General features: G+C 45.1%; 1 protein-coding gene across 1 annotated transcript in view; it reads left to right on the top strand.

Annotated features, from left to right (window-relative positions):
- The first annotated feature begins 1,909 nt into the window (after positions 1–1,909).
- Positions 1,910–13,930, top strand: part of PTPRN2 (protein tyrosine phosphatase receptor type N2) — a 1,272,212-nt gene continuing 1,260,191 nt past the window's right edge. The window contains exon 1 of the mRNA XM_077151559.1: positions 1,910–2,308. Within this exon, the coding sequence (XP_077007674.1) occupies positions 2,158–2,308 (151 nt within the window). The 5' untranslated portion in view covers positions 1,910–2,157. The remainder of the gene's footprint in view (positions 2,309–13,930) is intronic.

Raw genomic sequence — 13,930 nt, 5'->3', positions numbered from 1 at the left:
CTCATTTTAATTGTAGCTGTGCTAGGCTGAGATGTAATTTCCTCTTTGTCACCCCAAACCTTCAATACAAGTCTCCTCTAAAGGCCAGCCTTGTGCCAGTGTTCTTAAGAGAAGGCAGGAAATGGGGCTGAAGGAAGAGTGGATTGATGAAGAATAGGCAGGAAGGAAGAAAATCACAGAGGGACAAGGTACAGTAATAGAACCTGGAGTGAGAGCTGACCTTGAGACAGCAGAGCATGGACACACACCCCGCAGCAGGTGAGAGAGGGCTCGAGCCACTGTGTCAAATAATAAATGAAGGGTGAGCAGCTCAGGAGGCTGGAAGATCAGCCTTGTCCAGGCAGGGTGACATGTATACAGACGCAGGAAGCAATCGCTCTGGGGTGTGGGTTGAAGGAAGTGTGCTGTGAAAACACACACATACACACACACTCTTTCTGATGTCTAAAATTCTACCACCATTAAATTACTCTTCACATTAAATTACTGCCTTAGGTCTTTTTATAAGTTAGAGAAACAATCTCCTGAGGAGGAAATTACATAAATTCCCTAAGAACCCAGAGCTAACTGCCCCTTGGATGGGCCCTCCCTCGCTAGGGGGTCCCAATAGCCTGGGAGCTAAGACACCAGGAACAGACAGTGGCCTGAGAAGGGGTAGAGGGTAGGGAGGATTCAAGGATCCAACTAAGGTAGACTGCCCGCATCATGGTTTCGCCCACAACTGCAAAATTCTCTGGCCTGCTTTGAAAGGAGCTCCGATTCAAAGGGGCTTCCTCATGGCATCCAATCTCCCACGCCGCCCTCTGGCTGACCCGCCAGCCAGCACTGTTTTGGCTCCCTCAGGCTCCTCTGTATGGTGAGTCCTCTTTGCCAGGCTCCTGGGCTTTCTGTTTCCCTGTTAGGAAATGGGCCCCAGACCATCCCTCCTCCCACACACTCTGTGCCTCACGCCTCTGGATGTAGAAACTGTATCTTCTGATTCTTCGGCACTTTCTAACAGTCAGAGCCTCAGCCCTCCAGCCTTCCCTTTTGTGTGTGAGTTTCATGCCCCTTTCCACAGGGACAGAACCCCCAAAGCCCTATGCTTCAGTCGACCTTCAGACTCTAGTGTATACCTGTGCTGTCCAATACGGTAGCACTAGCCACAGGTGTATTAAATGTAAAATAAATTTATTACATTTATTTTAAATGTAATAAAATAAAAATGTTGATTCCCCAGGTGCACTAGCCACATTCCAAACTGCTCAACCACCCAGTGTGGCCAGTGGATACACACTGGAGAGCACAGGTCTAGCTATCCGACCTAGGCCACCAGCGCATGGACAATTCTGAAAGCGTTTGGACTCTTTTAAACACGTGTATTTTAAAATTCTAGCTATTTACTTTGGCGCTCTCCTCATCGGCTTTTGCCCCATTGCAGCGCTGGCCACGAACAGTGTGGCCGCTTGGTCCAGATTAGGCTGATGGCGGGACAGCCACACAAAACAGAAAACCCCGCCAAGGCCTTCAGCCGGGTCCCTAACGCTGGTCAGCCATTATGTGTCGAGGGGACCAAAGGGAGACGAGAAGGTGTCACCGGCCGAGGGCACCCCCTGAGCGCGCCAGGGCGTGTCGACATCTCCAGTTCCCATTTTTTGAATGGTGGAGAGAGAACCTCGCCCCTAAGCCCGACAACCTTGAGAGTGACCCAGGTCTGGGAACTGGAAATGCCACACCCACTCCGGCCCTCCTTCCCAGGACACGTTCTGGCTGGGCAGGTGCGGTCGGAAGGCGCGGGCGCGCGGGGCCGGCAGGTGGGGCGGAGGGCGCGGGGCGCCAGGCCCCTCCCGGCGCGGCGTCGAGAGGCGGGGCCGTGGATGGGAGGCGTGGCCAGGGCGGGGGCGTGGCCAGGACGGGTGGCGGCGGCGCTGTCCCGGGTGTTGAAGCGCCGGGGCTGGGGCGCCGCTGCAGGAGCGCGGAGAGAGGCGCCCGGCCGGAAGGCGCCGGCGGCCGCTCGCCCCTCCGTCCTTCCTTCCTCGCCCCGCCGCCTCCCCGCTCTCGCCGCCCTCGCTTTTCTTCTGCCTCCCGGGCACAGCCATGGACTGAGTGCCGCCCGCCGGAGCCGGAGCCGGAGCCGAGCCGAACCCGAGCGCGCCCGCCTGGGATGGGCCCGCGGTGATGGGGTCGCCCCCGCGCGCCGTGGCCCGGCCGCCGCCGCTGCTCTTGTCGCTGCTGCTGCTGCTGCTGCTGCCGCCGCCGCTGCCTCCCGCCGCGCTCGCCGTCCCGGTGCCCGCCGCCGCCCGCGGCCGTCAGCTCCCGGGGCGCTTCGGTGAGTTGGGGCGCGGGGCGGCGGGGACCGTGCGAGCCCGCGTTACAGGTGCGGCAGGGCCGAGCGGCGCGCTGGCCGCTGCTCCGCTGGCTCCGAGCCCGCGTGCCTCTGACAGCCACGTCGTCAGCTCGCCTCTCCTCACCCACGGTTCCGAGCGTTTCTCGTGCCACTGCCTCAGTTTCCTTCTGGGGCGACCTGGCTTTTCCCCCCTAGCGACCGCCGGGCAAATCCGGCGCTGTGGGGGCCCTCGCTGCCTGCAGCTCTGCTCCTCCTGGCCGCGGCCAGCTCGCAACCCGCCTCTGATCGCATCTTCCCTTTCCGAGGCCCTGCCTCAGAGCCCAGCTCCACTTGCTCTGATCGCTTCTGTCTTCACAGAACACCGACAAGCCAAGAACTCAGTCCCTTCCCCGTCCTTGTCGGTGTGCTGGAGGCGTGGGAATATGGGTGTCTGCCTTACTCCTTTTCTGAATTGTGCATGTGTGCATTTCCCAGCGTGTGTTTGTGTCGCGTGTGCTTCTGAGCAGGTGCCGAGCAGGGCCAGGCATTGGGAAGGGGAGAGGGCGTGGAGAGAAAGTGCTGGGATACATCTCGCAGAATGGAGCGAGCAAGGGGAAACAGCTGCGCTCTTGGTCCTTACATCTTTATATCAGGCTTGTCTCCCCAAACCGTATCTTAACCTCAATCCTGGACCTCCAACCTCTCATTGGATGAATCTTCTCTGAGCATCATTAAAAACACACTGACATTTTCCTCCCTGGGCAGAAGTAGAAGGAAGGGGAAAGGGTGAAAGATTTCTTGAGAGGGAGTGAGTGGAAAATTAGCTTCTTTCCAGAGCTCACCATTTTATTTTTCTAAACCAGGAAATATTCTGTCCCCCAGGCACCTCCCTCCATGCTAATCTTATTTGTTAAGAAGATATACCATAATAACCAATGTTTCCTTAGGCAGCTTCAAGACCAGAATTACTAAACCTAATAGATTAGAATAATAGGTATTTAAAAAGAGAGTGCAGATAAAGGTCCAGGGGGTGGTTTAAAGCTGGAGTCAGCGTCTGAGTGATACAGAGTCTCTGCCTGAGACAGCCTCAGGCTCACTCTCCTCTGGTGGCCTCCTTTCTTCTTTTTCTGGAAGTGACCGTAAACAGTCTGAGTGTGCCCTTCTTGTCTCCAATGGCATTTCATCCATTTGAGTCCCAAACAAATAAAAACTACAGGGAAGAGGGTGGCTTGACACAGTTTCCCTTGACTCATGGCTCAATTTTCCCTGGAATTCTCCTGTGAATTTCTCCCTTGCATCCTCTTCTCTCACACATTCTACTCAGGTTGGCACTGTGGTCCACATTGCAGTGAAAGTTGGGATCTGAGAAGAGATCCTTTCCTGCTGGCCTGGAGCCGTGGTGTGGAACTGTGTGTCCTGGCTCCCACATCCCAAGATGCTGCTGCCAGAGTTGCTGGGCACCTCGCAGTGGCAATGCACATCCTTGGCCTCCTGGCTGTTCCACACTAGGTGCACCCATCAGACTCCTCAGGGGGGTCCTCTTCTGAAAGGCTTGGGGTCTTGCTTGCTCAGTCCCTGACTTTCTTGGACATTGCCTCAGAAAACTGTTGAGTACACTGGTTTTCTTCTGCTGGGGTTGTATTCCCTCTTTCATCTGGCTTGAAGTATGAGATGCTCTCTGTTCAGCTAGCCAAATGCCACCCTCCACATACCACAGGGCTGGCACAGGTCAGGGAGAACTAGCCACGCAGACATCGGCCCACCCAGAATTTCTAGGAAAAGTGGCTTCTTATGGAAGGAAGTAGAGGTTGACACTCCATGACTCTCTTTTCCATTATAATTTCTAGTTGGAAGCATTTTGCTGAACTTAAAGAGAAAGGCACAAGTGAAAGGTAGTGGAGGGAAGGAATAAAAGAAGACCCAAACTGGGCAGTATATAAAGAGAAGAAAATCACTAAATTGTCTTGGGCAAGGCTGCCTAGAGTAACAAGGTCATTATTTGCCATGAAAGCAAAGTGGAATCACATAATCAAAAAGGGTGTGCCATCTTCTCACTCTTTTCAGCTTTGACAATAGTGTCGCTGATACTGGGGCACTATCTTTCAAAAGGGAGCCTTATCAACACAGTATTTCCGTGGGACAATATTAAGGGCCCAGCTATCATTGGAATTGTCTCAAGGACTCCAGGTGATAAATATAACCTGCTACCATCCCCATATAATTGCAGACTGCCCCTGCAGTATGTCCACATTGCAAGATGTAAAGTATGGTCTTCCCATTCTTGGACTCATCCTGTGGTTGCATATATCCTTATCTACCCATGCAAGTTGATAAGTAATGCACATCTCCTCTACCCAACGTTCTATCCCTGATCCATCCTCACTCAAGGCATCACTCTCATATTCTTAGAACCCAAACATATGATCTCCAATGGAAGGGCTGGTATGTTGCCACTGCTTTCTCTCTCTCTACTATCTGGATCTTCTTGTTTGATAATGGTCACACCAACTACCTTGTTCTAAATAGTGACACACAATTGAAGATGCATAGATTGACTTTAGATCTGATTCCAGCCATATCCTTTGTAGTTTTTTTTTTTTTAAGCTATTAACACTCAACCTCATGTTAAGGCCCACAGAATACATACATTTGTCAATTAAATTAGAGAATCAGATGTTATCCAAACCTAATCACCAATCCTTTCTGCATAGGACATCTTCCGTTGAGCTACTCCTCACATTTAGACAGTGAAGCGGTTCTTGATGAAACCCAGGCTGGATAAAAGTACCACATATAAATTTATTCTCATTGCTTTGTGCTACACTCCATGATAATAACTTATTTGCAAAACAGCTATTTACATTTCAGCTTCCCGGTTGCCACAGTACCTTGGCTGTGATGTCCCACCTTATTCCTTTACTCTTTTCAAAGGACATGCTTTTCCCCCTTTAATCATTTTAACTTCTGTTATTGTACCACCCCTTTTGCCTGTTTCTTTCTGGTACCAAAGCATTTCTTCTGGAACTTAGTGATCCTTTACCAGTGACACCATAATCAGAGCTGAACAGAGTAGAAATATAGCACATTCTTTTTAATTCAACTTTTCTTATAGCCAGATTAACCTTGCTGCTTTAGGCAGCATTGTGTCCAGGGCAGTTTAACAATTTTGTTTTTTTTGTATACTTCCCAATTGAGTTTTCCTTTGCTCCCTCATTAGGCCACTTCCCCCCTTCTGCCTTTCTCTTTAATTTCAAGACATCCCTTTGTCCAGGCTCTGAGTACTTTTTCCTTAAGTCTAACTTGAATGTAAGCCCTTTGTCTTAAAGCTAATTTTCAGTTTCATGGAGGTCAGCTTGCAAAGCTGCTCAGGCAGCCCCCACATTTAAGGGGCAGTCTTCTAAAGAACCCTCCACCTTCTGCTATAGAACTGTGAATTTCATTTGCCTAAGGGAAGAGTAAACCTTTCATGAAAGGAAAATTTTGCTTAGAGAATCCAAATTCGTACTTAGCTGGTGTACCTGGCTTTGAAGACAGGAGAGTGTCAATTTTCCTCCTTTGTTTTTGCCTCCCAATTTGCCCACACGTATTTTCATTCACCAGTGAACCCACGCAGAACTGAGAAACAGCAGCCAGGAGCAGGAGTCGGGCTTGCTTTGTGAACTAGATGGCATGATTGTTTATTTTTAAATCAAAGAATCCTTCCTGCCACAGAAGCACAAATCCATCTTGATGTGTATGGGTTCCTCACCCTTTGATCTCGCTTGGTTGTATGGTAATGAGACTTCTCTGCCCTCCTCCAAAGCTAAAAAGCTCTGAATGCTTGTCTCTCCATGCCTGTGAAGCTTTCTCTGCCTCTGTGTTGTTTCCTTTCCCTCTTGCTTTTCAGTCTCTATTGGTCTCAGGGGCTAGTGTTCCTGTCCAGAAGGCCAGCCTCACCTCAGAGTAGGGTTGCATGGAAAACCCTGGGCTGCAAGGAAAAGGAGATGCGGAGACAATGGGCTCAGCCATGAAACCAGATGCATTGGGTGCATTGTGGGGTGGCGAAAGGTTCCGGCTGTTTCCAGTGTCCAGAGATAGCAGTTAAAAGTATCAGATGCGAAGGAATAGTGCAGGGAGTACGAGGTTTTCAACTGGCTTCCTCTCTGTGCTAAACTCTGTGCTAAACTGTGCATTTCAGCACCTTACAACCCTTTTAAAAGCTGATCTGCTTTTGCACCTGGTTATCAAGAACATCATTGAGTGGTGCCCACGGTAGAGGTGTAGAGGGTGTGCTTAATTTGCAGATGGAATTTTGCGCAGTTGTCTGCTTTCTACTTTCCTCTGTTGTGTTGGGCCCAATCACAATGAACCCGCCAAGAATTTCTATAGTGTTGATTTGTTGGGTTTCCTGGCTCTCTGTAAAGAATAGGTCTAAGCAGCATGATAATTCAGATTGAGGCTGGTGTTATCCAAGGCTCATCATCCTAGAGGCTTATGTTCTGTTGAACTCTGCAGCAGTAATTGATTCTTTTATGTGAATAATAATTTCTACATTCTTGGGCTTATTCTATTTTTTTTTTTACATGCAGTATTATCGCATTTGTGAATATAGCTATTCACTTGCTTTTCTTTGGATTTGTAGAAGTTAGAAATTAGTGGTGGAGAAGAGGAGTCCAGTATGTGGAGAGACTAAGGTGGGCTGAGCTGTGATTATAAATTGTCTTATTAAGAAATGTGATTACCACCGCCTCTTGGAGCATTACCTTAGAATGTCAAAATTCTTATGCAGAGATGTTTGTAACTAAATGTGGCCCAGACTAAAAATAACTCTGGCTTTGGGTTGTAGATATTTAAGATATGCCTGGATAGGTACAAATAGTGCTAGTTTAAGGATTCTTTACGTGCATAAAGGTGGGGAAAAAAGCTTAAAAATTGGACAGAAAGAATTCTCAGCCAGATGTATCTTGGTAGGTGCAAGCCAAATGAGCTCAGCTAACTAAGAACCTGCCTTATCTTTTCTGACAAGATGTTCCATTTCCCAGAGAAAGCAAACAGCTGAATTCATGGCAGATAACCCTCTTCTCCACATAAAAGCACCTGGCAGCTGTTTTCACATTAGTCTAAATTGATCTTCATAAATATCGACCCAGCTGGACTTATTTTTTCTGATCTTGGTTGATAAAAGGCCAGAAAACCCAAGAAGCAAAAAACAATCTACCTTTCTGCTGCCTGGAAACGATAGGGAAACCGAGTTTGTTGAAGGATGAAGAAAAATTTTCGCTTTAATTCATGCTATCTCTAACAACTCCACCACCACCGCTATTTAAGTTAACTAGGGCAGGAGCTAAAAACAGGTGAGGCTCTCCTGGAAACATTTGCTCACATATATAACTTTTGTGTTTGTTTGTCCGCCTTCTGCAGCTGCTATGTGGGTGACTCTCACCTTAGTCTAGGAAACTGAACTTTGAACTTTAGATGTGTTTTGCTTTGTTAAAGCTGCCTGAATGCAGTATCAGAAGTGTGTTGACTCTTTACCATGGGGATTTATGAAAGTTACAAGTTACAATTCTAAGGCCATGAGCGTGTCCAAATTAAGGCATCAACAAGAGGACATCTTCTCTGAGGAAAGACTGCTGGTGTCCGGGGCTCCTCTGTCACATGGGAAGGCACCTGACCGCTGTCTGCTGTTCCCTCTGTCCTGGGTTTTGTTTCTGCTTTTAGTTGCTTTCTCTCTCAGCTTATTTGGATCCTGTCTTTGTATTTTGGGGGCCTTTTCTCTAAGCTCTCTGGGTCACATCTCAATTGAAATAGCCTAAGCAAAAGGGCCCACCCACTGTAGGTGGGTCTGTCCCCACAGAATGGATTAAAAGAACATGGTCTTTCCTGGGGTACATAACAGATACAAACCAGCATGAGATGTCCATTTGTCATCAGGGTCACATTTGTCTTTAATGCCCTTTGTGTTTATGAGGTAAAGAAATAAGGGCGATGTTAAGTGTTTGGCAATGATTACTTGAGTGTTAACTTTCCCGTGTGGAAGTGGGTAAAAGGGGTGTGTACATACTTTGTTTTCAGTCTGTTCCTTCCAGTAGTTTTAATTATTACTTAGAAGCCACAAGGATACACTGTCTTTAGTATTTGCTATTAGTACTCGTGCTTGTGAGGGCAGATTCAAGGGCTTGTGGGGGAGCAGGTGAAGATTAATATATATATATATAACAGACTGCAGAGCTTTCTTTTTTAAAAATTTTATTAAAAATGGTCATACAGTGAACTTGATGTTTTTCTTTTAGTGTACTGTTCTGTGAGTTTTAAGACAAGCATTGATTCAGGTAACCACCTCCATTATCAAGATACAGAACAGTTCCAGGCTCCCCTCCTCCCCCATCTCACTTAACCCCTGCCAACCACTGATCTTGGAGCTTTCTGTATTGGTTACATTTTCTCCCCAGATGGATAAGCAAACCTTCGTTTCATAGGTGGAAAAACCAAGGCTTGGAGTTGTTAAAAAATATTCCATAGGTATTTTGGTTTGCTAAAGCTGCTGGATTGCAATATACCAGAATTTGAACTGGCTTTTAACAATGAGGATTTATTAGCTTACAAATGTACAGTTCTGAGGCCATGAAAATGTGCCAATTAAGTTATCAACAGGGCGACACCTTCTTTGAAGGCTGCTGGCATCTGGGATACACTGTCACATGGGAAGGCACATGGTGACGTCTGCTGATCCTTCTCTCTTGGGTTTTGTTGCCTTCAGCTTCAGGCTCCAGTGGCTTCCTCTCTCAGCTTCATGAGTATCATTGTCTCTCGGTTTTTATAGCTTTCTGAAATTCATCTCATAGTTTCTATTGAGGTTTTTTCCTGCTACAAAGGACTCCAGAAAGAGGATTAAGACCCACCTTGAATGAGGTGGATCACATCTCAATTGAAATAACCTAATCAAAAGGGCCAACTTACGATAGGTCTACATGCACAGGAATGGATTAATTTAAGAACATACTTTTCTATAGTACATAACAGCTTCACACTACCACAGTAGGACACCCAGTGAGTGGACAATGGAGCTTAGATTGGGTTCCAGGTTTCTGGGCTTTCAGAACTTCTCCTTTTTTTACTAAGTGGATGGATATCAAAATATGACGAGGTATAGATCTTCTAGGATGCAGGTCCTACTGTAAGGATTCTGTCTGCTTTTAGAACAGCATCCCTTTAACTCTACAAGAACAAGAAGTTTTACTTCCTTAAAATTGTAGGAGGCAGAGAAATTCTTTCATTTGTCAAAATGGCTTTCTCTAAGGTGCTCCAGAACCTCTAGACTTCACTGGGCCTATTCCAAGAGAGTTTTTAAATGCTTTTTGGCACTGAGGACAGAGAGGGTCTTTTGATTTTCGAAGTTGGGTTTTGCTCTGGGTGTCCAATTCAATTATTTGGCTTACCTCTCTGAGGGAATTTTGATGTTTGGAAATGGATGACTTGTTTTTGGACACCTTTAGCCTCTCCCCATATGGCAAGAGAGTGCAAATGCCACGAGTAGAATTCACTATTCAATGTGTCCATAAAATCTGTATGTTCAGAATGTTTGCTGTGTTGCCACCAGATTTTGGGGGGCACGGGTGGTGGTGGTTATACAAATACCAAAGAAGCTAGCTCTCATTCGGAGTTGTTATAACAAAAACAGTAAGGGGTAAAGGACTGATGCTTTCATAAGGATATTTTAAGAATAGGTTGTGTTTAAGTTTGATATTTAGAATAACAAACAGGTAAAGGATTGGCTTGTTTTCTTTACACATCATTCTTTTCTGAAGTATACTGGTAGCTATGTATAAGGGATGGGAGGAGGAAAGAATGAATATTTCCATCATGACATGGGCCACCTATGTCACAGTGTGGTCCTTAAAGCCGATTTTGGTTTCTGATGCAATGTCCTATATTCAGCACAAAGGATGTATTTGGAAATGGTTTGTTTGGTGGGAGGAATTTTCAGAAGAAAAGCTGACCTGGTTTCCAAAGGGAAAAGTCGTTTATGTTAATGATGCCAGTCAATTCTGATTCCAACAGCGAAATGCATTCAACTTGTAAATGGATAGAGCAGCTAACAAAAGTGGCAATGGGAATCTGATGCTGTTTCCATTTGGGACATTGGCTTTAATCCAATTCAAAGCAGTAATTAACCTGTAGTATGATTTGAGACCAACTCAGCGATATGTATGTTCTCTGAAATAGCCAAGATGTTAATGGAACCAGATCTTGCATGCCAGTGAGACTTCTCGGTGGAAGTCAGGAAATGGGAATGTGGGTGAAGAAGCAGAATAAGTAGCCATCTACCACCTCATGTCCTTGTTCCTTGCTACGAAGACACTTCTACTTTTACAAATAATAAATAAAACTAGCAGGAGTTCTTGAATCGCTTTCTCTGCTTTTGCCTGAAAATCGGCCAAGGTTAAGATCATCAAACTTCCATCTGATTTAAGTGTATGAGCTGCAGCATGGGAGAGAGGACTAAAAGCTTTTGGGGAAGTATAAATATTGGTTCCTATGGAAAGAGTGCCCTTGTCTTTGGTTACTGAAGCCTTCCAGCAGCTTTGTACCTGCTTTGCCATGGTGTTCTGGTTGCTAATTCCAGGAAATAGTCAACAAATAATTATTGATCATTTAAGATAATAGGAATCTGGATAAGTGTGTTCAGAATGCTAAGAATATTCTAGCAGAGGCAGAAAATGTGTGTGATTTCTGAAAACATGGTGGAGTATGTGTGTAGATATGGGTCCAGGGCACAAATTATATGACAAACGATAGCATTTTAGTGCAGTACATTGACTAATTGAGAAATTTGCGTTATCTTTCTAATTCTGTATGCTAGGTGAGAGAGTCTTTGGTAACGATAGAGTTTGCCCTTCTCTGGAAGCTTTGAGTTTTTCCGATTTAGTGTTGGAGTGTGGTGGAGAGACAGAATAAATAAAATATTGTTATTATTGAAAGTAGTATTACTTTCAAGAGTCCAAATCTCAGCTGAATTGACTATGGAGGATTTTGCAAAAGCATTACAATTATGTTTTACATGGTAATGTCATTTATATTTTTAAATAAGCATATTTGAAAAATAGGCACAGCCAACTAAGATGCAGCCCTGATTATTTTGTAATAATGTGCACAATTAATGGTGCTAACAGTTTTGAAATTTATGTAACAGCGTTTCTCCAAAGAGCCTGAAGCACTTGAATAACATAAATGTGACTTAATAATAGTTATACAAATTTCTTATGTTTGAACAGAAAGTATAATAGGAAGAGGTAGTGCATAAACCTCTTTTCCAGATAACTACAAACTTTTTTTCTGTATTTTATTATGTAATATTTGATAAGAACAAAAAAGTCAGAGCACTTTATAAAGTGTATTTGGTATGTCTAGGTTGTACTATTTTTAAGTGTCTGACTCTTTTTCTTGTTACTGAGGTGTTAAATGTATTTGATGATAGAGACTAAAAAAATTATATGCCCTTTGTTAGAAGCTTTAGGAGTTATACATAAAGCAACTGGTACCACTTGGAATCCCAGGCATGGAGTGTGCCTGCCTTTTTCAGCCTAGGAAAAATGCAACAAAATTGAATGAGGTAGAGGCAGGGAACTTGCAGCCTTTAGCTCACTAAACAAATATCACCCACAACTCCTTATTTCTTTCTCCTGATTCTAATACCTCTCTAGCATAAAACCTTTCTGGAAGAGTTTGGTTGAAGGAAGAAAAAATGCTTCCCCACCCTACCACACATACATGACTTCTAAGGCTCCTGTCACTTTATGTTGTGCCCAGTTGGGGAATTCAGATGGTGAGGAACACCAACCTGCTAAGCCACTATGTTCTTCCAGAAAAGTAATCATGGATTATAATAATAAAGTCAGAGTGGTAGCATCTTAGAAGTATCTATCTGACCATGCCCCAGAAGGTTAGACTTGACTCAATCAAACTCTTTTCCAGTTGGGTGTAGGACTAGACTTTCTGATTTTGGCCTTAGGTTTCTTTTTAGCATACTGTGGTTGGATCCTGTTGAGTTTGACTATGACCAAAGTTTATTCATGTGTGGAGCTGGAGTGAACCTGCCCTAATGCAAAACTCTCAACTTCTTTAGTGTGTTGATACACTATTTCTTTTCATCTAGCCCTTGCTCAGCTGCTTGGTTCAGCCATTATCCTTTCTTGTTGAAGTGAGGTTGGTGTATCGTTTTACCGTCTGAGCTCCAGTTTGAGGAATGGGTAATTATTGTTGTACCCAATGTCTTAGTAGCCTGTGGGAAAGGCAGAGGTGGGGATTAGAGCCAGGAAGCTGAGGCTCTGGGGCTTCTTTGTGAGAATGCCAACGTGCTCTGGTAGTATTTTGTCCTGACTAGAGTTCCTCTCCCTGTTTGTGGGCTCTATCAGACTTCTACAGGGAAATCGATCAGGCTTTTGATGGAACCCCGATTACTATTGTATGCCTCCTATATTTCACCTGTGTTTTCCCAGAAGCCTTTCTGTTATGAGAAATTAAGATAAGGATGAGCATCCACTTTGCTTTTCTCCTGATTTTTATAAAGATCCTCAGGATTTGTAGAACACCCATAAAATTTCTGGGTATGCTAGTGGTGCACAGTGGTATGCCCTTCAACCTTGCTGCAGAGTCTTTTGTTTCTTTCCTGGCCACCAGTTTTTAAAGTCCATTGCATCAGGTAATGACTTGTGCTGTTGCTGTTGGTAAATTTTTGTATTTTGTGGCTGTTTATTATACTTTTTGCTTATGTCAGCACCATGTTACTCCTGCCAACAAAAATCAGGAGAAACACCTGTGAAGGGGTGCAGACGCAGGTGCAGTTGAAATGCCAGGGTTGGGGGTGTCAGGTGAGGAGAGGCCAGGAGGTTCTGCAGCAGCAAAGGCTGCCAGCACAGGTAGCCTGGATACTGCAGGAGATAGGCTCTCCAGCTTTCCCGGCAAGACCTCACCATGTTCTTCACCCTTACTATCTACTTTATACCTCGTAACCTGGACTTTAACTGTTTAAAGACTTTGAGGCAGAGATGAATTGAAATAGAGAAATCATGATGTCAGAAGCAAAGCTCTACTGAAACTTTCATTTCTTGTAGAACCAGGTCTGGATTGACAATTCCTCTTTCCTCATGAGCGGGCATGGTCACTGTGTAGGCTGGCCAGCGTCCGGGTTTGCCTGTTGCTTACTCAGCATGTTTACCAAGCACACCTCTGTTTGAGTGACCATACCAGAAGTACGGCCCCCACCCAGGCCTTACAGCTCTTATCTGCTTTTGTCCTGTTTGTCACAGGAAGCATCAAGAGGGGACAGTACTGATAAAGAATTAGAATGTTAAAAACCCAGAAAAAACTCACTGTGAATTTATGTAGGAGGAAGCATTTTGACTACTTGACAAGAGAAACTTTTTAAATGGAAAAATTGCTTTTCAGAATAAAGATTAGATTTTCAGTTTAGTCTCCCCTGTATTGGTTTGCTGAAGCTGCTGGAATACAATATACCAGAAATGGAAGGGCTTCTAAAAAGGGAATTTATTAAGTTGCAAGCTTACAGTTCTAAGGCCATGAAAATGGCCAAATTAAGGCACCAACAAGAGGTTACTTTCGCTTGAGAAAGGTTGATGCCGTCCG

This window comes from Tamandua tetradactyla, chromosome 1 (genome assembly GCF_023851605.1).
Source record: "Tamandua tetradactyla isolate mTamTet1 chromosome 1, mTamTet1.pri, whole genome shotgun sequence".
Taxonomy (NCBI): domain Eukaryota; kingdom Metazoa; phylum Chordata; class Mammalia; order Pilosa; family Myrmecophagidae; genus Tamandua; species Tamandua tetradactyla.
This window is presented reverse-complemented; position numbering and strand designations above follow the sequence as displayed.